General features: G+C 40.8%; 1 protein-coding gene across 1 annotated transcript; it reads left to right on the forward strand.

Moving 5' to 3' along the window:
- The first annotated feature begins 3,139 nt into the window (after positions 1-3,139).
- Positions 3,140-18,919, forward strand: MKRN2 (makorin ring finger protein 2). The gene is made up of 8 exons (XM_061618103.1): positions 3,140-3,359; positions 4,533-4,661; positions 5,718-5,896; positions 7,425-7,735; positions 11,920-12,134; positions 13,376-13,486; positions 16,444-16,588; positions 18,590-18,919. The coding sequence occupies exons 1-8, from the start codon at positions 3,331-3,333 to the stop codon at positions 18,731-18,733; spliced, it is 1,263 nt and encodes a 420-aa protein (XP_061474087.1). The 5' UTR covers positions 3,140-3,330; the 3' UTR covers positions 18,734-18,919.
- The last annotated feature ends 4,360 nt before the right edge of the window (positions 18,920-23,279 follow it).

The following is a 23,279-nucleotide window of genomic DNA, read 5'->3' on the forward strand; positions in this document are numbered from 1 at the left end:
TTATCCCATGACAGAGTTTCTACAGCACTGGAAGTACATATTTCAGTTGCCCTAATTGTGTTATATACATATTTAAACCTGCAGTTAATAATTTTGCTTTGATTGACCAGTGCATCTATTGCTGTTCTTGTCATGATATACTTTAGCAGAAACCATCTCCATTCTGTCTTTTCTACTTAAGCCAAGAAATGACAGACACCTCACTGAAAATTTCAGTTGTTCATAGTTCTTAACATCTGGGGAAAAACTTTCCTCTGTGGGAAAATATTTCCATATGTTGAAACTATAGTGCCCGGTTCAACAAGGCCCACACATGGCTGGCTCAGCATTTAAATCTCAAGCTAAACAGTGTCTCCTTTCCAGGGTGAAAGCTAGAGATGCTCTGTGCTCTATACAGATATAGCTCCATACACATGGGCGAGCTGGGTGGTCACCCGTGGTGCTGAGCTGAAGGGGACGCCCAGCTGAGCAGAGATGAGCTGAAGGGGCACCAAGCTGAGCTAAAGGGGGGCACCAGGCTGAGCTGAGGAGAGCCAAGCTGAGCTCAGTGGCTATGTTAGGGTTAGCACAAGAAATTAATGATCTTTCTTATTGTGGCAGCACGCCAGCTTATTGCACAGCATTGGAAGACCTCAGACAATTTTCTATTGTGGAAACAGAAGGTTTGGACTATAGCTTTAATGGAGAAGCTGACAAAAAGGATGAAAGTACTTAGTGGTGAAAGAGATGCAGATGATTTTCTTGAAATTTGGTACCCATTTATTGACTTTGCAAGTGATAATGCTGGAGAATGGCAACCACCATGAACACACGTAAATTTTTGGAGGGTTTTTTTTTTTTTTTAGTAACTTTATGGAATTGCTTGGTGGGGGTATGTTCATAGGCTTGATTCTTGGATGTCCAAGATATCTTTGTAATTTAAATTTAAAAAAAAATTAAACAAATTTTTTAAAAGTAATTGCCAGCTGATTGTGCAAAAAAGAGAGGAAATGGTATATCAGAGTGTAAGATGACACTGAATCCCAACATGTAACTGTGACATAATGGGACCTCTCTCCAGCCATGATGAAGTAAATATTTTACATAGTTGTGTATGAAACAGAACATTGATTAATTTGGATTAATTTGAGGATTAAACTGGCTGTAAAATGTATCCTTGGGAGGCTGGAAGGGAATTAGCTAGGCCTGCAGCCCAACTGTAAGGGAGTCTAAACTAATCACGGTAAGGTAAAATCTTTCTTTACATCTGGACAGCAATATAGACAAGATTGGTTAGGCAGGCTTATGAGTGGACCAGGTTAAGTCGCCCAAGTTACAGAGTTTGTTGCAAGGAGAGAAGGAACATGGAAGGCTTTTCTGTGGCCTGTTCTTGTCACAGAAAGAGCTCCAGGCCTACTGCAGGAAGAATTTAAGGAGCGAGTGAGTGAGTGAATGCCACATAAGAGTTCCAGGCAAGGTGCCATTGGAAAGTAATTTTCTGTCACCGTTACCACAAGGAAAAGCATAGGAGTGGTGTGAGGCCAGGCATTAAAGGAGGAATCTTTCCTGAATTAGTAATGGAGAATGCCAGCAGCAGGCCAGAACCACAAAACCTGTGAGACTGAGTCCCAGGAAGCAGAAAGAAGCTCTGCCAGAAGGGGTTTTGAATTTGGAGGAGGTATTCAGGAGAAGCACAACTCAATCCCTGGCCCTAGAGCAGCATGCTGATCAATTAATCAGTCAAATATTGCCAAATATTCCATGAAGCCAAGAATGTGTAGAACAATAGCATCTTACCATTTAAATTTAATTGTAATGTCATTTGTAAGCAAGGGTATAAATAAAGGGTGCTTCGCTCCACTATCACAACTATTTGGCAGAGCAAACCTAGCAGCATAGGGAAGCTCCTCTTACTACCCAGATACTGATATAATGCCAGCATCTCCAAACAGGAACAGGAACCTAGGCAGTAATTAGAGGTAAAGGATCACCCAGGAAATAAAATACATGAGATGCTGCTGTAAAAACCACTGTTTCAGGACAAAAGAGAGCTGTTCAGTGAGTTGTTCACATATATAGAAACTTTACCTAGCACTACTATGACACCATTTCACTAATTGGTTTCTGTAATTAGCATTCATATCAGACTTGTTGATTGACAGTATGACCCTATGCATGTCTGCTTGGAAGTAAGTCCCACTAAGTTCAATGAGACTTACTTCCTGGTAGGTGTGCATATAGTATTGCAGCATATATATGCTGTTATAATGCAATGCTATATAAATTAATGCTTTAAAGCCACAACCGTTATTTGATAATATTTGAATGGTGACTTGACCAAAGGTTTGTGTGGCTGGTTAAATGCCTATCCCTACCTGGTCCTGAATCAATTTGTGCCTTCCCACCCATTATGATTTTTTGGGTCAGTTTTGTGTGAGGTTCAAAACTTCTACGGTGGTGGATCTAGACCAAGGAAATCTGCCAGGTACCAACTCATATAGTTTTAAAATGACAAAACATTTTTTGTTTTGCCAGGCGTATTCATTTCTGGGAAATTTAATGTTTTTCATAACTGTTATCACTGACCTGCTTTGTCTAAGATGTAATCCTTTGTTTTTTTAATAGACTGTATTTTATCATCTCTTATAACATTTTAAATGTTTTATAGTAGTTTAATTGTAAACTGCCTCTTGCAACATTTGCTTCTTTCTACGTGAAGACCCGTATATACTTTCAAAAATTCCTTGAAAGGAAGACCCGCTGATTTGGGTGGAAATTACTTCCAAGAGCCGCAACCCTAAGTACCTTTACGAGGGCATAACGTTACTTCTGAGTAAATCTACATAGCACTGTACATTACACGTGTGCTTCGGGAGACAAGACTGCAAAGAGACTAGGAAACAGGTTAACCCACGTTACACTCCCCGCGCCCCGTCCTATATACCTAACTAGGGCAATCAGCGGTTCCCATATAATCCTGTCCATATTGACTGAGAACGGCTGTCTTCGTTCAAAGGCGCTGGTAGAGGGCGTGCTGTCTCGCTCTCGTATTTTTGCTTCGGAGGCGTGATCTCTCTAGCAAACAGACTTCTAAGACTTTCCTGTCTCTATGGTCGTGCCAGCCTCCATAACACAAGTAAATCTGTCTCTATGGTCAAGTACAACACCTAATGATTTCCGACCGGAAACCAGTTCCTGTGGGAAGGGACCGGGCAACTTTGGCAAGGCTCCCAAACAGCTCCTCCTCTCCCTCCCTTCCACCGCCTTAAGGTCCACAGGGCTCAGCGGAACCAAAATGCGAGGAGCTGCGCGGGCAGGGGACGCAGAAGTGGGAGCGGAGCCAGAGGAGATATGAGCACCACTAAGGACGTGACCTGCAGGTCAGAGCCGCGCACCCATCTCCTGGGCTGAGTAGTGTGACCTCTTTTCCCTCCCCCCCCCCGTTATGAACGGGCGCTCGGACACGCTCCGCCTCTCGTGGGGGAGGGGTCGAAATGTGGGCATCTGCCTCCCCCTCTGGCCCGTTAACTACCGACCTAATCCCCTTCCCCCACATCCAAACCGCAGAAAGGAAGGAAGAAGCAGGAAAGACTGGAGGCGCCTCTCCTGGATTCCTACCTTTATTTCGCTTCCCACACTTCCCGCGAGCAACCCAGCTGGTCCAAAGCCATGCATGGTTTTTTCCCAGATCTAAAACCATTACATCTGGGACGCCTTTCGCAAATGATAGGGAAAGCCTTTGTAATCTGGACTCCGAAGGCATAGAATAAGGCTTTTCTTATTATCCGATCCAGACCCTTAAAGGGTCTCCATCCCCTCTGCATGATCCCTAATTGCCAGTGTTTATCAGATGTGGCCAGCGATGTGAATTTGTGCAGTTGATCTAGGCCCATCGATAACTAGCTCCCTTCTACTAATCCCTGTGTTTTTTCTTGTTTAGTTCACTTAAGCAGCTGGCGTTTGGGAACGGGGAAGGGGGACAGAAATTGTAGACAGTTGTTGAAGCAATACCTGTTGTCACTCCAGTAAGAACATGAAAAGAGCCCTGCTGGATCAGACTAAAGGCCCATCTAGTCCAGCATCCCGATCACACTGTGGCCATTCAGATACCTATGGGAAGCCACATAGCACTCTCCCCACTTGTGATTCCCAGCAACTGATATAGAGGAGCATACTGCCATCACTACATCTTGTACATCACACTGTGTGAAGAAGTACTCGCTTTTTGTTTTCACACCTCCTTCATCTTGGTCCAATTCCGCTTTCTGTATGATATGTTCTGCGTATTTTTCAAAACTAAAAATCCACAAATGTTGTAATCATTTCTTATAGATGAGTTGTTCTGACCTCTTGATTGCTTTTGGTTTTACTGAGTCCATCTCATTGTAGAAATTTTGCTCTAATTTCTGTTTGACTTTTGCTAGTTTCACATTCTACTGCATATCAACTATGAGAGTGAAACCTTGCTAGATGTCTCTGCCATACCTGAGCAAGATCAACAGATATTTTATATACCTGTCATTTGTTGCTATTTTTTCTCTGTGTCACTGCAGGTATTTTATGCAAGGCGTATGCCGTGAAGGAAGTAGATGCCTATTTTCACATGACTTGTCTACAAGTAAACCATCTACTATCTGCAAATTCTACCAGAAAGGACAATGTGCCTATGGAACTCGCTGCAGGTATGAGTTTTCAGAATAAAAATAGCAGAACTTTTTTTCTTTTTGTCATTCCAATGATATTTAAGAAGCTGTTGATCCTCTAGACTAGAAGAAAAGCTTATTGCTTCAGACTGGTTTGTAGTATCTAGGACGTTGAAACATTAAACTCTTCTTCCAATGTATTTTTTTAAAATCTGAGGAAGAAAAAGTCTTAATGCTCTGATGTCCTAAATGTTCACAGATAGCTCCTAGCATCTGTGGGGCTGCTTGCAGGATTAAAGGTACTTTTAATATTGTGTATTGTGTGGAGCCCACCTGGTTGATCTAATAAAGCCACAATCCCATGTACACTTTCTTGGGAGTATGTACAGTTGAACTCAGTGGGACTTCCTTCCAAATAAACATGCAATCCTAAACGTTCTTAAACAGAACTAAGTTTCTTTTGAAATTGGTGGAGTAAGTGTATATATGATTAGGATGTTAGTCTTACTGTTAAGTCTGAATAACTCTGGGTTTGACAGGATAAGGCCTTTAGTCACTCTTAAGGGGATTTTAGTTATGCTATAGAAAGATAAAATATGATTTAGACCTTACCCCACCTACTTGGGAGTAAGTTCGATTGAATTCAACAGGACTTACTTCTGAGGAAACACGGATAGTATTCTTCTGTAAGATTGCAACCTTGTTCCCACTTTGTTTGTTTGTTTATTATTTGATTTATATCCCACCCTTCCTCCTGGCAGGAGCCCAGGGCGGCTTAGTTGAAATCAATGGAATTATCTTCTGAGTTGACATGTGTAGGATGGCGCTGTCAATATGTTAAAAGTGTGGTACCTCTTCCCCTTTTATGTTCAGTATAGATTTTGTAGATCCAAGCATTGAGTGAAACTTATCCTTAAGAGCCCACTTTTTAACAGCCTGTCTGGTGAAATATTTTTGGTAAGTGTTCCTATCCCCTCAAAACTTTAGAAATTACACTGTAGTGTAATTGTACACCACCATACTGTGTCTTAGTGCGAGCTCATTGAAATGTATGTCTTTAGCAGTTATTGTTGTGTGTTTTTGTTTGTCCTTAAGATATGATCACATTAGACCTTCTGCATCAGGTGCCATAGTGGGGACTAGGACACTTTATGCTTCTGCACCACAATGCCAAAGCCTTAACTCTCAGCCAGAGCAAAATATACCTATAATCAAAAGTAAAGTACATGAGCCTGGAAAACGTGAAAAGAAAACACTAGTGCTCAAGGACAGAGGTGAGTAAGAGTGGGTGTTTTCCCATATTTCTTATACTGTTAGTACTTCTGGTGCTTTGCTTATTTACCATTTTTTATTATATTCTTGTCCCAAAAGATTCTAAACATTTATCCATATGTAAATAGACCCAGTCTTCCAAGTGATCACCCATTGTTCCATTAGTATGAGTACTGAGTGCTAAAGATAAGGACTGCCCTTGCTATATATTTCATTTACCATTTCATTTACCAATAGCAGTAAAGATACAATCTGTAGAAATGAATTGCAGTTATTCAAGCCAAGGATAGAACAAACCCAGATATCTGCTTGCCCAGGCACTGAAAAATATGACTGATACTTTTTTCTAGCTCGCCACAAAGCTGAGTTTTGCCTGTGTGTGTGTTTCAGTTCTCTGCAGAGCTGGGGCCTTGGTAGTAGATACATTTTTGTCAGAAAGTTTTAAGCAGTTGCTGGAATATACTATTAGATACTGTAGCAGTGGATTTCATCTGTCATCAGGGTTGGATTAGATGGCCTTTGATATCTCTTCCAACTCTATGATTGTATGAATTTTGTAATGTGGCAGTTCCCATGCAACTTGCCCAGTGTTCTGTGATGGTCTAGAGCAGCCTTTCCCAACTAGTGGACCACCAGATGTTGTTGGACCACAATTCTAATCTTTCCTGACCATTGGCAATGCTGGCTGAGGCTGATGGGAGTTGTGGTCCAACAACATCTGGTGGCCCACTAGTTGGGAAAGGCTGGTCCAGAGTGACTAAGAAACAGAACCCAGTGTAGGACTATGCAGATAGGAGTAGGTGTGATTCTTAATGGCTGGGGTTAAAAAACAGGGTTAGTGCATATACCCCATGGTGTTTCTGAGTGCACCCCTTTGTGTTATCCTGTGTAAATGAATAACTGCTGCTCAGTCCTGTAGAGAAAGGTACAATGCTGCACTTAGGGATACCTTTGCTGTGAGGCAGGGCAAGAGCAGCCAAGCATTCACATCTAAGGTCCTTGAAACGTTCAAGCCCTCCCTTTGCAAACATTGTGACTGTCGCCATGACTGGTATTCTGTTAATTTCCAATAATTTTTCACTCATTCTTTAAATTTAAATACATGTTTTTCTGGGGCACTGGTTTTAAAAACTTTTTTTTAATTGTGTTTTTAAATTGTTTTTTTGTGTTTTAAAATTTGTATGTTTGTTTTTATTGTTTTTAATTGCTGTAAACCGCCCAGAGAGCTTCAGCTATGGGGCGGTATATAAATGTAATAAATAAATAAATACATGGTTTGTACAACAAAGAATTGGGTATGAATCATTAGAGTGTATTGCCAGAAATGATAAAGCTTTCTGTGATTTGAAGTTGAAAGTAGGTTTTCTATGTTTGGGGGAGGCTGATCGATTTAAATTACAATTTAGAAATGTCTGCTAGCTGCTGAATTCTCTTATGGGAGATTTCATAAGGGGCTGACCGAAGCTCTTCGATTTCACACAATCTCATGCTTTTGAATGTGAACAAATCTTTCTTTTGTCCTCTCCCAAGATTTATGTGGATCAAATGAGGAAAGGACAAGATCCAGCACTGTGAGTGATTCAGCATGTTTCAGTGTTCAAACTGACACTCCAGAAGCAAAGCCACATTCGTATTTGGAAGCTATCCGCAGTGGGCTTGCAGAAGATGATGCTGAACCTGGAAGTTCATACACTAATGGTGAACAGTTATGTCCCTATGCAGCAGCTGGCATGTGCCAGTTTGGTGACCGATGTCTCTACCTCCATGGGCAAGTGTGTGAAATCTGTGGCTCGCAAGTACTTCATCCCTTTGACCCAGAACAGAGAAAGATGCATGAAAAGGTAAGCATGACTAAAAATTAAGCTGGTTTCAACCTGATTCTGTATTTCTTGAAATGTCTTAGAGATCTGTGTTTTTCTTGTTTTTTAGAGGCTGCCTTCAGACCTAACTAGAAACTATGGTTTCCTGCTATGAGAGTGAGGTGCATTGAGCCTAGGTTAGGGGTTGCCAGCTTGGTGCTTGTGGATACCATGACACCAACAAAGGCCTTCTTTAGTGCCCTCAGACTCCGAGCTGACTTTTTTTTTTAAAGGAAAGTCTCTAGCCCTCCTAGAAAAAAGATTTGAAGGAAAATGTGCAGGTACCCTTCTAAGCCATTTTTGTGAAATGAGCCGCTTGGCTGCTCTCACCTGTTTTTAGCCAGTGAGTGAAGTCAGAGCTATTATTGATAAGTGAGTTGTTTGGAAACGATGCAGTAGGAATCCTAGGGTCCTAAAGGGCTGCTGTTTTTCCCTCCCCTTTAGTGCACTTTTTCTGCTTTTGTGTTATTTTCCAGTCCTTGGAATCACTGTAGTTTGCCCACCCTTTCCCCTCGCAACCAGGATGCATCTTTCCTGTGGTGGGTTCATCTAAGATCAAATACTCTTTAGATACAGGTGTCGCTAACCTTTTTGGGCAGTGGGCACATCTTGAATTCTGAGAGAGTGCTGTGGGAAGATGTCTCCAAATGAGAAATGCAAAATGTGAGAACTTTGCAAAGAGGCTTAGGCTTGGCTCCTGCTGTGCACAAGCTGATTAAGAATTCACTGTGTAGTTAAGTACAGTATGATGGTATTCATGTCTACTTCAGAAGTAATTCTTTGTGTTTAATGGGGCTTATTCACAGGCAGGTGGGTACAGGATAGCAGCCTAGGCTTTGGTTTAGAATTGGCATTGGGGAAGACAGGGTTTTTGTGCCCTTAACAGCTAGTCCCGCAATCAAGACCAGAAGGACATAGCCAACTTCCCATGATAACCATGAGGTTGTCTGCGGGGTGGGAGACATATGGAACAACTGTACTCTTTCTAATTTTGTGTTATGCCATGTACCCCATGGGAGCTATTTTGTGTTATGTCACACCCCCATGGAAGCCATTTTTTGACTGGTACCCTCAGCCCTCTCAAAATTCAAAATGTGTCTCCTGGTCCAAGAAGATTGGCGATCCCTGGCCTACTTTTTGAGTTTCCCCTCCTCCTTTTTCAAGTCCATGTTGAAAAGATTGAGATCTGCTTCTGGTTTTAAACTAACTACTGTTCCTTATGTCATCTGAACTTGGTGGACTGTGGTTTTGCTTATGCGATTGCTAACAATGTTTTCAGATCCTGGCTAGGTCTTACTAGCCATAGTTTAAACAAGCCACTGATCCCCAAGTTCAGATCTCATGGGGAACTGTGGTTAATAAGCTTCTGTTTATGGTTGTAATCAATTCCATGTAATGTAAATGAGGAGCACATGAACCTCAAGCTCATTTTGATTCATCCTTTTGGTAGGAAACCATGGAATGCCGTTATGTCTAAATCCAGCCTTTAGGTTTTTGCTAGAGTATTTTTGCTAGGATATTATAGAGTTGGAAAAGGTTCAGAAGAGGGCAACCACAATGATCAAGGGGATGGAGCGACTCCCTTACGAGGAAAGGTTGCAGCATTTGGGGCTTTTTAGTTTAGAGAAAAGGCGGGTCAGATGAGACATGATAGAAGTGTATAAAATTATGCATGGCATTGAGAAAGTGGATAGAGAAAAGTTCTTCTCCCTCTCTCATAATACTAGAACTCGTGGACATTCAAAGAAGCTGAATGTTGGAAGATTCAGGACAGACAAAAGGAAGTACTTCTTTACTCAGCGCATAGTTAAACTATGGAATTTGCTCCCACAAGATGCAGTAATGGCCACCAGCTTGGACGGCTTTAAAAGAAGATTAGACAAATTCATGGAGGACAGGGCTATCAATGGCTACTAGCCATGATGGCTGTGCTCTGCCACCCTAGTCAGAGGCAGCATGCTTCTGAAAACCAGTCCGGAAGTCTCAGGAGGGGAGAGTGTTCTTGCACTCGGGTCCTGCTTGCGGGGTTCCCCCAGGCACCTGGTTGGCCTCTGTGAGAACAGGATGCTGGACTAGATGGGCCACTGGCCTGATCCAGCAGGCTCTTCTTATGTTCTTTCCCAACTATGCAGTGTATCTGTAAGCTTTATTGTAAGATATCTACTAATATGTTTTTGTTACCTTCCATGAGCATTCAAGTGATTATTTTTTTTATGGAACAACTTCAATGAGGTACTGGAAAAACAGTAGTATGTAAAATACATTTGCATCAAAAATGATATTTACTGTATACAACTTGTTTATGAAGCTATAAGGATGAAATATAACTTTCACAGATGTATTAATGTCAGCTGTGGCATTATCAGAAAGTGAAACCAAAGTAAAATGTTCAATGCACCAGTCTCACTAGACTCGCCTTGCAGTTCATCCTGCTGCCAAAATCTCAAGCTTAAATGATTAGGAGTAATGAAATTCCTACCACGTTTCTTACAGGTGTATTTTTAGATTTGACTGATGCTGTAAATCAATTGTATTTGATTTGTATCATATAGCTGGCTTGAGAAGCTGTAATATTTAATGCATAGTGTGTCTATAAATATTATTGCATATTGTGTTATACACACTTTATAGCTGGGGATGTTTCCTGTGCTGTTTTCCATTCTTTTTTAAAAAATGATTGGAGGTGTATAATCATAGCCTACACGCTCTGCCCTTAAACTTACCAGTTCCATCCTGCTTTTCCTCACCCCTCCTATATGACAATTCTTCTAGATTAGGAGAACATGTTATATTAAGAGTATAGGCAATTTCTGAATTAATCAAGTTGTGGGTGGTTTATTAGTCCATTTCTTTTCAAGCACAGATAACCATCCCTCTTTCTTTTTTATCCCGCTTTGAAACCTAATCTACTTCTTTCCATCCACCCACCCCAGCTACTGCTTCAGACATGATATTCATCAGTTTTAAATCAAATGCTGTTAACACCTACTCTCATATATCAAGACTATTCATCTTGTAATCCATCATGCCAAATTCAGCTATACACTGCGATGAGATCACCAGGTGCTTGACACCTCCCCTGGCTCACGCTGTCTGCAAACCAGGGCATTTACATAGCTGCTGGTAGGCTTCATTAAGCTTGGTGATTCAGTAGTTGTGTGTACCTCATTGGTAGAATTCTACTGTTGCACAATTCTATCCTGTTGCCATTTTAAATCTAAGATCAGCTGCATACTTAATTATAGCTTTCCATGTTTATTACTACCAGTCTCATGGATGTCCAAGGTATTTATGTTGATGGGTTTGGTTTAGTTTAATATTTCTATTCCTCTTTTCTGTAAAAACAATCAAAGCAGCTACTGTATTTTTGGTGAGGTTGTTCTTCAGTATTGTGAGATTTATTTTATTATCAAGGAGAATTTGCTGTGATTATTCTAGCAATATTTATGAAACTGAAAGTGATAATTTTAGATTTGTAATCAAGCTTAGCATGCATGGATGCATCTAACACTCAGTATTTCATTTATTTACCTGGTGAAGAGCAGATAAGAAATAAAATAAATCCTATATCCACTTACCTGAGAGTAAGTTCCACTGAAGTTATTGGGACTTAGGCTGCAATCCTTAACCCCTAATTGGTAGCAGTGCAACTTGATGGAGCACAGCCTGGGGCTCATGCCTGTCAGGGCAGAAGGAGGGGCAGAAAAAAATGTTCTTCTATTGCGCCAGCTCCCAGTCTGGTGTAGCAAAGTGGCCCGGATCAGACCCATTACCATCACATTAATAGCAGCAGAGTCTACAGAATCATGTGCCAGCTCAATCCCACCCCCTGCCTGGCTCATTTTGTGGATTCCCACTAGCTACTCCTGACTGGGATGCTGCTGGCAGTAGCTTCCACCTGCTGTTTGAGGGGTTGCATTAGGGCCCCCCTCTCTAGTGAATCTGCCCCACCAACGGAGCCTGGCAGGGCTGGGTGGAGGGACACCTCTATTCAAATGTCTTCTACATGAAGTATCAGGCGTTTGGATTGCTCTCCAGTTCTGAAGAAAGTATAGAATTGTACTGCAGAAAGCATTGTAGTGGCTGCATGGCCTAAACCTACAGTAACAGTCCTTTTTCTCTGCTTCCTTAAAAAAATTTTTTTTGGCCTTTTCTTACATACATAGATGTGCATGGCTACATTTGAACATGAGATGGAGAAGGCCTTTGCCTTCCAGGCAAGCCAGGACAAGGTATGCAGTATCTGCATGGAAGTGGTGTATGACAAACCATCAGCATCCGAAAGAAGATTTGGAATCCTTTCCAACTGCAATCACACATACTGTTTGTCCTGCATCCGACAGTGGAGAGGTGTCAAGCAGTTTGAGAATCCAATCATAAAGTAAGTTCCTTCTACCTGCTCTTTCATAATCCAGTCCATAATACTTTCCCCCTCTCATTCTTGTGAGCCTTAAAGTATAGAGTAACTGGGAATATTTTTGCTTATGGTTTCACATAGTGAAGAGTGGTATAGAAAACTTTAAAATAAACAGGGAAACCCCCATTTCTACCAGGAGCCTAAAGATCTTATGGGACGTGTGCGTGGGCCCACTGATGGCACCAGAATGTCTTTTTGTTGCCTTTAGTATGAGCCTGAGAAAACGAAAAATTTTTGTGTATATGCATCAGATATTGAAACCTAGCATTAAAAAAATGAACTGTTAAGTAATTAGGTTCCTTAGATAAGACTGAACCTTTGGTTAATGTTGCTTACAGCACACTCTTCTTGTTTGTTCCTTCCTATGCGCCTTTATTCAGTGTGCATTTTCTCTCTCTCTGGGCCTACTGCTAAGGTTAGCCTGTTGGACAAGTAGCTCCTTCAACAATATGTTGCCGTGTTCAGGATACTCAATTCCATTCCCCCCCCCCCCAAGAATCAGCATGTTGTGGCCACTGAACATGTTACCGAATGAGGAGAAAAATAAAACGCGGGTGGGGGGGAAGCTTGCACGGATATTGTCATCACCTCTGGAAGTGGGGGTGGAGGCGAGTGGAGTATCTGAGGCTATTTGTTTTTAAGATTGCATTTTAAAATTGCTGTGACCCTCCCTGGGATCTTATGGTGAAGGGCAGATCTGCCCTTCCCACCCAACCAGTCTGATGGCTTTGTGGTAGTTATAAGTTATGCAAGGTTTACCATTCTTTCTATTGTTTTGTTATTTGGGTGCTGATGAATGTTAAATATTATGTAATATGAGCAGAGGTACACTTTGGAAGAACAAGTATGTCACCTAGAAAGTTAGAAATGAGTTCACTGATGAGGAAGGGATCTGAACCTTCAAGTCTGTTCCTGCCTAAGGCTTGAAAACCTGTGTTAAGAAGTAATCCAGTTAGCACTGCCTGTTTCTTTCCTTGTTCTAAGCCTTTGCCATTCCAGCAGTTTAGGACTGTACACACACTCACACAGCTGGGGGAGCTTTGGAGGGGGCCAGATGTAGCCTGTGGGTCATAGGTTAGGGATCCCTGATTTAGAAAGCCTTTTTGTACTTCAGAAGTGCTTTGGTCTGCTCTTGAATTGAATGAAGCAGCTTCTTTTCAGCAAGATACAAATGTACTTTTTTTGTTTGTTGCTTTCCACCGAAGGTCCTGTCCAGAATGCCGTGTGATATCAGAGTTCGTAATTCCTAGTATGTATTGGGTAGAAGATCAGACCAAAAAGAATGAGCTGATTGAAGCATTTAAGGAGGGAGTGGGGTAAGTATGATTATTATAATGTGAGATCAGAGATGTTTGATGAGAAGAGTTCAAACTAAAAAAAAATAGTTGGTTAATGGCTTGATGTAGAATAGGGGCTCTCAAACTGTAGTTCATGGACCACCAGTGGTCTGTGAGCTTCATTCAGGTGGTCTGTGGCATCTCTGCATTAAATGTTGATATTGATTTTAATTGTATTTTATTGCTTCTTTTATTTCTTGTATTTTATTGTATTAGTTTGAATTCTGTGGAATGCAAATTGTAATACAACATATTACATATTGAAAGAAGGAATAACAATACAATTAGAAATTGTACAGCATCTAGTACAGCATATTAGAATTGCTACAACAGGCAAAATCATTAAGTGGTCCACCAAGAACCTCAGCCATTTGCAAGTTGTCCATGTGGAAAAAAGTTTGGAAACCACTGAGCTAAGAATGCCTTGTACAGAATTAATCTATAGTCAACAAGGGTTCTGTGAATAAATCTACTGTCAGCCCGTTAAATGTAATAATTGTTGCAGTCATTTGGATGAAAGGCTTTCTTTCCCCGTGAAATCACTGCAAGACAAATTGGTTAAGAGTTTGGGAACATTTTGTCTGCACTGGTCCAAGTAGTGCCCCCCGTTTAAGCACGCCACTGATTTGTTTCAGGCACAAGACCATATCATGATTTGGTGTTGCATGACAAAGCCTCAGTGGCTTTGTGCAAGAAGCCGTGTGTCTCATAATTCAAGTTTTGTTAGTTCAGGTTATCACTGATAGCCCCACCCACCTACCCCCTATTAAGTTGTTTTATTAGCATTCTTTCACTTGACCATGTTCACACTTTATTCATCCTCAAGATAAAAGTGATTATTGGCAGCAGGAAAGTCTCTTTTCTGTGTGTTATATTACATTCAAGCAGGGCTTCTTGAATATGATTTCTATCAGGCTTCACCTCAGGCCCCAGATAGCTTGGCAGGGACTCTATTACTTGTCATTTTGTACAATGCAATTTTCTGATTGCATTACTCTTTAGTCACATGTATAGATATGCATGGCCTTAATTCTGAGATTAATGAGGTGGAATATCTGGAAACAATTGTTGACTATTTTTGTTTAAGCTGTAACTTCTTAATAAAGTCAGACCACAAAATTGTTCCAAGAACAATTTTCTGTAGAATTGCTTGATTTTTTGACCCATGACACTTTGTAAAAGTATCCAGCAATTGAAAAAAACTTTGGCTATAATTCCTTTGCCAAGATAATATTTTTAAGTTCAGTGTTTAACTGAAACAGCAAATCTAGTGTGTGTTTTGGAGCTTCCCACAATAGTTTGACCCAACTGCCCCCTTAAAATCTGTTCAAAAAAATTGTGACAAATTTTTTCATTGTATGCAAGCCAACAGTGAATTGAGTACACGTCCAACTAATCTACCATTTGGTTAAATGCTTGTTGCATTTAACAAAATGTCAGCTGTGTCATTCTGTGACCTTCACTATTGGGCTCTAAAGTGTATATGTGTCAGAAGGCAAAGCTTTTGTTGTTTACATTGTGTTGCTCTGTGTTTATGCTTATCAGTCGCATTGGGGCTGTGTTATTAATACATCTAGAGCTGAAATCTGCAGCTGCTGATTAGAGCAAGCAGCTTGAACCTCTGGTGCTGTGTGCTAAGTGCTATAAATCATATTTCAGTGGAAAATCCCACTGTGACAACTCCAAAACACTGATTATAAGAGGGAGGGGAAAGCATTTGGCAGTAATCCCCCTGACTTTGCGGGTCTTTTGTGGGATATATCCACAAAAAACTCATTCTGATTTTTTGTCTTGTAAAGGAATTGCTGGAAAAGGCAAAAGTGCACAATAGCAAAGTTACTAGTTTTTTTGTAACAGTCTCAAGTAGAAATCTTAACGTCTTTGACCATCCTTAATGCTGCAGTAACTGCATATGTTTGAGTGATAATCTCCTATTAAATATAATTTTAATCAAGTTTCAGGCTGCATTTCTCAGTAAAAACAATGTGCTTCCTGAATGCCAGATTAATGGGAAGTACCATAAAGATGCTTCTGCTGTATTACAGTCTTGGATAGTTGTCCCAGCTAAATGGCTCAGGATGTAAATTAATGTCTGATCAGGATTTTTTCTGATAAATAAAATGGATGCTGTGCACAGTTTCTTATGGGTGGATTTTTCTCTAAAGATGACTCTGTCCTCATTGTTCTTGCTTCAGATTTTACAGGTTGAACTCGCTAGAAGAACTTTAAGCAGCTATTAGTTGTAAATGTAGATGGTGGTCTTGGTGCATTACTGAGTAATGCAATATAGCTTCAGATTGTTCAGTCAAATTTTACTTAGTTTCTTATTGAAGATTTTGCAATAAAAAACCAAATAGGTACCCTACAACATAGGTTATAACTAAAGCTTCATGTCTTCCATTTATATTTTTACCTGCTTCAGTTCTGTTCTAATAAGAACATAAAGAGTGCCATTGATTCAAAAGTTAGGACTTTTTAGACATTGTCCAAGTTTCTTTGACCACAGTACTATGCACACGTTCCAGTAAGCCCCACCGACACAGACTTCTGAGCAAACATGCATTGGATTGAGCTGTTTGGCCACTTACGCCATTGAGGATAACTTACTGATTTTTCCATCTGTAGTGTACATCCCTGCTGTGCTCCTGCAGAGATTGATGGAGAAGTTGCTTTACAGCTTTATTCGATATAGAATCAGTGCAGCTAAGCTCACTATACTTAATTATAAAGGAAGTGATACTTGACACCTGCAGTAATGCTACTGCAAACACACAAGTGCATCAAGTGTCTTAGGTGCTATTACTTTGTACTGTATCTCCTGCACTGAGTTTTAGTATTTTTCTTGTTTTTATATTTAGTGACATTAGCCACCTTGAGATTACAGCAACAAAGTGGGATATAAACAAATATGCTTGTGTTCTCTCTCATATGTTCAGAAGGAAGGCCTGCAAGTATTTTGAGCAGGGAAAGGGGACCTGTCCATTTGGGGGAAAGTGTCTATACCTGCATGCCTACCCAGATGGGAGAAAGGCTGAACCGGAGAAGCCACGGAAACAGCTTAGCTCTGAGGGAACTGTTCGGGTAAGATTTCCATCGTGTCTTCTCTCAACTAAACAGCAGCACTAGGCTTCAGGGATCTGACATATTCTTCCATTCAAGAACTTAACACTTTTAAACATTTGGAAAAGGGTTCAGAGTATCAGCTTTTGCATAGTTGACCAGATTGGGGGTCAGGGTGTTCTTTGCTAAGATCCAGCTCCATAGAAACCCAGCCCTTCCCCTACCCACACAGTAAGTGCTGAATCTCACTTTGACAAGTGAGTTCTTCCAATTTCAGTATCTTGTTTGCCATTTAAAACACAAATACTTGAACACATTTGTGGCTATTTGCCTTGTAAGTGTGGCGTTAAATAGCCCTGAAAATTGCATATTCATTTATTTGGATCATGTAAGAAAGAAGGTATTTCCTTCATGGAAGACAATTGTACTTCTAATACTACAGTTATTGCTTATAACCTTTACTGTAAGCTTAATGTTGTTTACAAGATCAGTGCAGATACCTATGCAGCTATTGCTGAAGCCCTTGCCAACAGCGCAAGCACAGGGGTGTGTTTTGAGCTCACATTCGTGTGTCTGTACTCTTGCTTTGTGATTGTAGCCTTTTCTTTCAAAGTGGGAGTGTTTGCATTTAGTATTTACATGGACTGGTCACCTGGTGTGTGCATGGTGCTGTTGCACAGTATTGAATTCATGCACCAGTTATGCCTCACCCCTCTGCCATTGTAGTAGCGTACAAGCCTTTTTGCACCTTTCTTTATATATATTCTTTCAGTATTCATGACAGATCATAGGGTCTGCCCATATTACCATGTGCACAAATTTCATAGAATCATAGAAGAGTTGGAAGGGGCTTACAAGGCCATCGAGTCCAACCCCCTGCTCAATGCAGGAATCCAAATCAAAGCATTCCCAACAGATGGCTGTCCAGCTGCTTCTTGAATGCCTCCAGTGTCGGAGAGCCCACTACCTCTCTAGCTAATTGATTCCACTGTTGAATGGCACTAACAGTTAGGAAGTTTTTCCTGATGTCCAGCTAAAATCTGGCTTCCTGCAACTTGAGCCCATTATTCTGTGTCCTGCACTCTGGGATGACAGAGAAGAGATCCCGGCCCTCCTCTATGTGACCTTCCATGTACTTGAAGAGTTCTATCATAATTTAATTTCAATGATTTATTAAACCAGAAGACTAGAATTCACCACTACTTACTATGCAGCTAAATCTGACTACTGGTTCTAAAATTCAGTGGCCCTACTTGTGTTTCAGCGGAAGTTTTGTGTGTCTTATGACTAATAGTCTTAGATGAACTAAACTGTATGACATAGTTGACATCAACATTTTGGAATTGGTACTTAATATCGCTTACCATGAAGACCCTATTCACAGGGTAGCCATAAGTCGGGATCACCTTGAAGATAGTCCACTTCCACTTCACTTCACCATATTGAACCTGCTTGTTCAAGGTTGGGCATACTGTTGATCATTATGGCATGTGTGCTGGTGTAGCAAAAATGTCCAAGATGTTATATCTGCAGTTGTATGGTGTAAGAGGGCCTATGTGTCTAATGGAGACAAAGAAGAAGTAGACAACACATACACTTCATTCCACATCAACTGGACCCAAGAGCTGCAAGGTGGTACTCACAAACTGGAAAAACCAAGCCTAAAGACCACATTGTAATCACAAGTTTGCATTTACATCCTAGGGCAAGGGACCAGTAGAGCACATGCTTTGCTTAGAGAAAGTGCCAGGTTATGTGAAAAATCTGCCTGAGACTAGTTAGCTAGATGGGCAAGTAAGCTACAATAAAGGTAGCTTCCTAAGAAAAAGCCCTACATCAGCATCCATGGAATTCTGACAACAACCTATATGGCCGTAGCAAGGGAAGCAGACTTAATCACATATGTACCATGGAGGACACTGTTTCAGCTATAGCAGCACCCTGCGTCTGTAGTTCAACTGTATGCAGTACTTAAGCAGATGCCTTCTTAGATGTGAGCGCTGTCTGTATTTTTTATTCTAGTTCCTCAATTCTGTTCGCCTCTGGGATTTTATTGAAGACCGTGAAAATAGAACACTGCCAGTTGCTGACAATGACGTAACAGAGATGGGAGAGCTTTTTATGCATCTTTCAGGAGCGGATGCTGAATCTGCTGCTCCTCCCTGAAACACCCCAAGATCTCCACAATGTACTCTTCTATATTAGTCCTTCTGTTCCTTCAATAACTTTGTACTGTACCATTTTAGAATTACTGTGCCATGGAGACTGAAGTCCTGGTGAAATTCTAGTATGAGCCTGTCACTGTAGAGTAAAACAACTGAAGCATAATAAAATGAGTGCTTTTATTATGTACTTTGATGTATTCATTAATAGAGGAACCCATTTTTCTAAAATCAGACTGTTATGCTCCCCCATTTAAAGGAAAACTTCCAGGTTTATTTCTTTGAAAAATTCCTTCTCTCAAGAGTTCAGGTAAAGCTAGAATGTCTTGTGAACGTCAGGCACCATCCTGTGACCTTGTTCTACCTGACTCAACACTTAGAAGTAGTTCCTCAGCATACCTTGATGTTATTTAACTTTTTCTTGTCAAAAACCATATTTAAATATCAATTAGTGTTAGCCAAGTGCTACAGCAGAGCAGTTGATCAAATTTTAAAACACTGAAGAAAAATGGATCTTATTTTTATTTTGATTGTTCTTTAAAATTTGGTCATGGGTAGTGTTACAATGCTCCATTGCAAAAGAAATATGGGTATCTTAACCACACCATCTATTCTACAATAGTCTTGGCTATACTACCCTGTTACTAGTAAGAATGCAAGTCCAATCAGAATAAGCTAGCATTTATATGCAAAGGGAGGCTACATTTCTTTGGTATAGAAATACGATTCCTACACTCCAGGCTTTTTTTGTGACAGTACTCACTGGTACGAAGTACTGACACCTTCTTTTTGCTGGCACCCACAGCTCTTTTATCCAGATAAGAGTACCAGCACTTCATTTTTTTACCCCAAAAGCATTTTTATATTATTTTATTTGAAGGGACATTCTGTACATCTGTTCTAATGTGTATTCTATCTATTTTCATTCCTCCATGACTTGGTAAAAGCTAAAGTAGAAAACTTAAATCCATACAGACGCTCTGCTAGAAAATCAGTATTATGTCCCACCTTTTTTAGTATAAAAGTGCTCAGGGCATCTAGGGCTTTAAAAGGTAAGGGCCAATACCTTGCATAGTGCTTGGAAATGAAACAATGCAGCTGTTTAAACACTTGCAAGTTAAGTTTCCATTAGCAAGACTTTTAGGACACACATTTTTATCTTCCTGGAATTCCAAGCAATCATCAAAAAAGGTAGCTTTGTGTATGTGTAACACATGACAGTAAGGTAATCTGGAAAAGTAGAGCATGGATAACCATGGCTAAGCCAACACTGTCCAGAAGGCTCAGAGCTGAAAACCAACTTTGTAGCATGGAGCACCTTTCACTTCTTATGTCCCTTCAAGTCGATTACGATTTAAAGTGACCCTGTGAATCGGCGACCTCCAAGAGCATCTGTCATGAACCACCCTGTTCAGGTCTGTGGCTTCCATTATGGAATCAATCCATCTCTTGTTTGGTTTTCCTCTTTTTCTACTCCCTTCTATTTTTCCCAGCATTATTGTCTTTTCTAGTGAATCATGTCTTCTCATTATGTGTCCAAAGTATGATAGCCTCAGTTTCATCATTTTAGCTTCTAGTGATAGCTCTGGTTTAATTTGTTCTAACACCCAATTATTGGTCTTTTTCGCAGTCCATGGTATGAGCAAAGCTCTCCTCCAACACATTTCAAATGAGTTGATTTTTCTCTTACCTGCTTTTTTCACTGTCCAACTTTCACATCCACACACAGAGATCGGGAATACCATGATTTGAATGATCCTGACTTTAGTGTTCAGTGACACATCTTTGCAATCGGTTTCTCCATATTCTGTCCTTACAGTAGCCTCTTGTGCAGAGTATAGGTTGCACATCAGGACAATCGGATGCTGTGGCACCCCCATTTCTTTTAAAGCATTCCATAGCTTTTCATGATCTACACAGTCAAAGGCTTTGCTGTAATCTATAAAGCACAGGGTGATTTTCTTCTGAAATTCCTTGGTCCGTTCCATTATCCACCGTATGTTTGCGATATGATCTCTGGTGCCTCTTCCCTTTCTAAATCCAGCTTGGACATTGGGCATTTCTCGCTCCATATGCGGCAAGAGCCTTTGTTGTAGAATCTTGAGCATTACTTTACTTGCATGGGATATTAAGGCAATAGTTGAATAATTACTGCATTCCCTGGGATCCCCTTTCTTTGGAATTAGGGATATATATTGAACGCTTCCAGTCTCTGGGCCATTGTTTAGGCACCTTTCACTAGCCAGAAGTTATCTGAGCCACCAATGACAAATCTGGTTCCCAGAGTACCCATAGGTTGCAATCTGCATCTGTAGGTACAATCCTATGCAGAACAAGCTGAACACCTCTCAGCACAGGCAAGCCACATATCAATAGTGCTCTCATCTTCACTGAGTTTATTGGCCTTTATCTAGTCCTTTACTGATGCAAGACAGATTCAGCACATCTACTGCTTCACCTGTTATAGATGTAAAGTTGAGATAGATTATTATTAGTGACACTTATTATATAATTGTTAGTGACACTACACTCCAAGTCCCCAGGTTACCTCACACACAGGGATCAGATACTGAAAAGCATGAGGGATATGATAAAACCCTGAAGGACTCCTTAGCATAAATGAAGTAAAATCCCCAGCATCATACTCTGGAATCAGTTGTCCAAGGAGAATGGAACTACTGAAACACTGCCTCCCGTCCAGAGAGCTTGTTCTGAAGGATATGGTTGATGGCATCAGAGGCCACAGGAAGACCCAAGAGAATGAACAGGGCCATTTGTTCTCCTTGCATAGGTCATCCATCAGGGTGACTAAGACAGTTTGTCCCAAAACCGGTCTGGAAATCAGACTGAAATGGGGCCATCCCCCTGGAATTGCTAGGCAACCACACAATAAAGCACCTTTCCAGGAAGGAGGAATACACCTAGAATATCCTCACTTTAAGCCAGCCTTTCCCAACCAGTGTGCCTCCAGATGTTGTTGGACCACAATTCCCATCTTTTCTGTCCATTGGCAATGCTGGCTGAGGCTGATGGGAGTTGTAGTCCAACAACATCTGCAGGCACACTGGTTGGGAAAGGCTGCTTTAAGCTGTGGGGGTAGGGGTTAGTGGGGGAGAAGAGATTTTGACAAGGCCACCCAGAGACACATTGCTGCACAAGAACTCCCACCATCATGCCCACATGTAGCAGATGGTCAACAGGAATAAATCAAGGCTCGCTACTATGGAAATATTTCCACAGTATAATATATATTGGCACTGATCTCTAACAAGCTTGGGAACAGATTTAAAGAAAGTTACTTTACCAGAAAAAAACAAGAGGCAAAACGAATCCTGTAACTGCTATAAAAATAGCATTCATTGCTAGCTAAGCCAGACAGCATTGCAGGGTTCTAAGGTTCAGTGCATTTGTAGACTGACTTACCCTTTCACTTATATTTAAGTAGAATGTGGAAGGGTTTATATTTCAGATCACATTTCTAAAATTGGAAATATGCCAGACTTGCTGTAAGTGTACTTTTTGACTGACATGCCTATGACTTGTACTAGAGGAGAAACTAAAAGCTTAGAGCAGACAGTAATTTTAGCTTGGATGAGAGCCAGCAGAGTTTCAGAGAAAATGAAAGAGGCTTTGCCTAGTCTGCTTCTGCTAACTCTTCAAGTTCTCAAATTACACCTCCAGTTTCAAGAATCTGCCTAAGCGCTGGTGTGTGACTACAAGCCCATGCACCCACTCTTCTTGGGGCTGGAATTTAATTTGCTGCTCTGGCTTCTACATTACATTTAAATGAAGGTGACTCCATATTTTATAATGGGACACAAACCAATACTTTCATTTGCTTATGTCCCTATTCTTTGAGAAAATATCTAAATCTAATACGCTCTCTCACTGGAATGTAAGAGTGGACAGTTTCACTCATGTACCCGCCTCAAGCATAGAAAGTGGAAGCACTTCAACTCTTCCACTTAGAGTTTAAAAAAAAAAAGGTTTCTTTTAATCCTAGACTTTCCTTGTGTTTTTAAAGTTCACTGAATTACGTCAGTTTCTGAGTGGGGGGGGTGTAACAAACACAATTTTCACTTGACTGTAGCTCCGTAATACTCAACATTTATACTACAGTGTTGAAAGCAGTTCCCATATATTTTCTCAGCACTCATTCCACCCAACATGTAAGGGAAGCCTTTGTTATCTCCCAATGGCTCAACAGCTGTACCTGGTATACTGTGCTGTGCTCATACCACTACTAACTCTGCTTCAGCTTCAGCTCCATTATTGTTCAGCTACTAAATAATGGGGTTCCGGCTGAAGCAGTCTGGCTGGAATGTAGTCCACTTGGCCCAGACTGCAAATCTCCACGCAGAGATCTCAAAGACAAAGTAATTAAAGGATGGAGGCTAAACTCCAGAATGTTACAACTTGAACCCACAGTATGGATTACATGGCCCAAGAGCTCTTTCCCTGCAATTTTGAAACCTCAACTTTAAAAATACGCAAGGGACTTTCACTAAGAGGGCAAGCGGAAGACCCCTGAAATAAAAGTTGGCAAACGG

The sequence above is a fragment of the Rhineura floridana genome, chromosome 3 (genome assembly GCF_030035675.1).
Source record: "Rhineura floridana isolate rRhiFlo1 chromosome 3, rRhiFlo1.hap2, whole genome shotgun sequence".
NCBI classification, from domain to species: Eukaryota; Metazoa; Chordata; class Lepidosauria; order Squamata; family Rhineuridae; genus Rhineura; species Rhineura floridana.

Excerpts from the sequence above, each read along its gene's own strand:
- MKRN2 (XM_061618103.1), top strand. The coding sequence starts at position 3,331 with ATGAGCACCACTAAGGACGTGACCTGCAG. Across the intron at positions 5,897-7,424 it reads ACTAGTGCTCAAGGACAGAG|ATTTATGTGGATCAAATGAG; the intron begins GTGAGTAAGAGT and ends TCCTCTCCCAAG. Across the intron at positions 12,135-13,375 it reads TTTGAGAATCCAATCATAAA|GTCCTGTCCAGAATGCCGTG; the intron begins GTAAGTTCCTTC and ends TTTCCACCGAAG.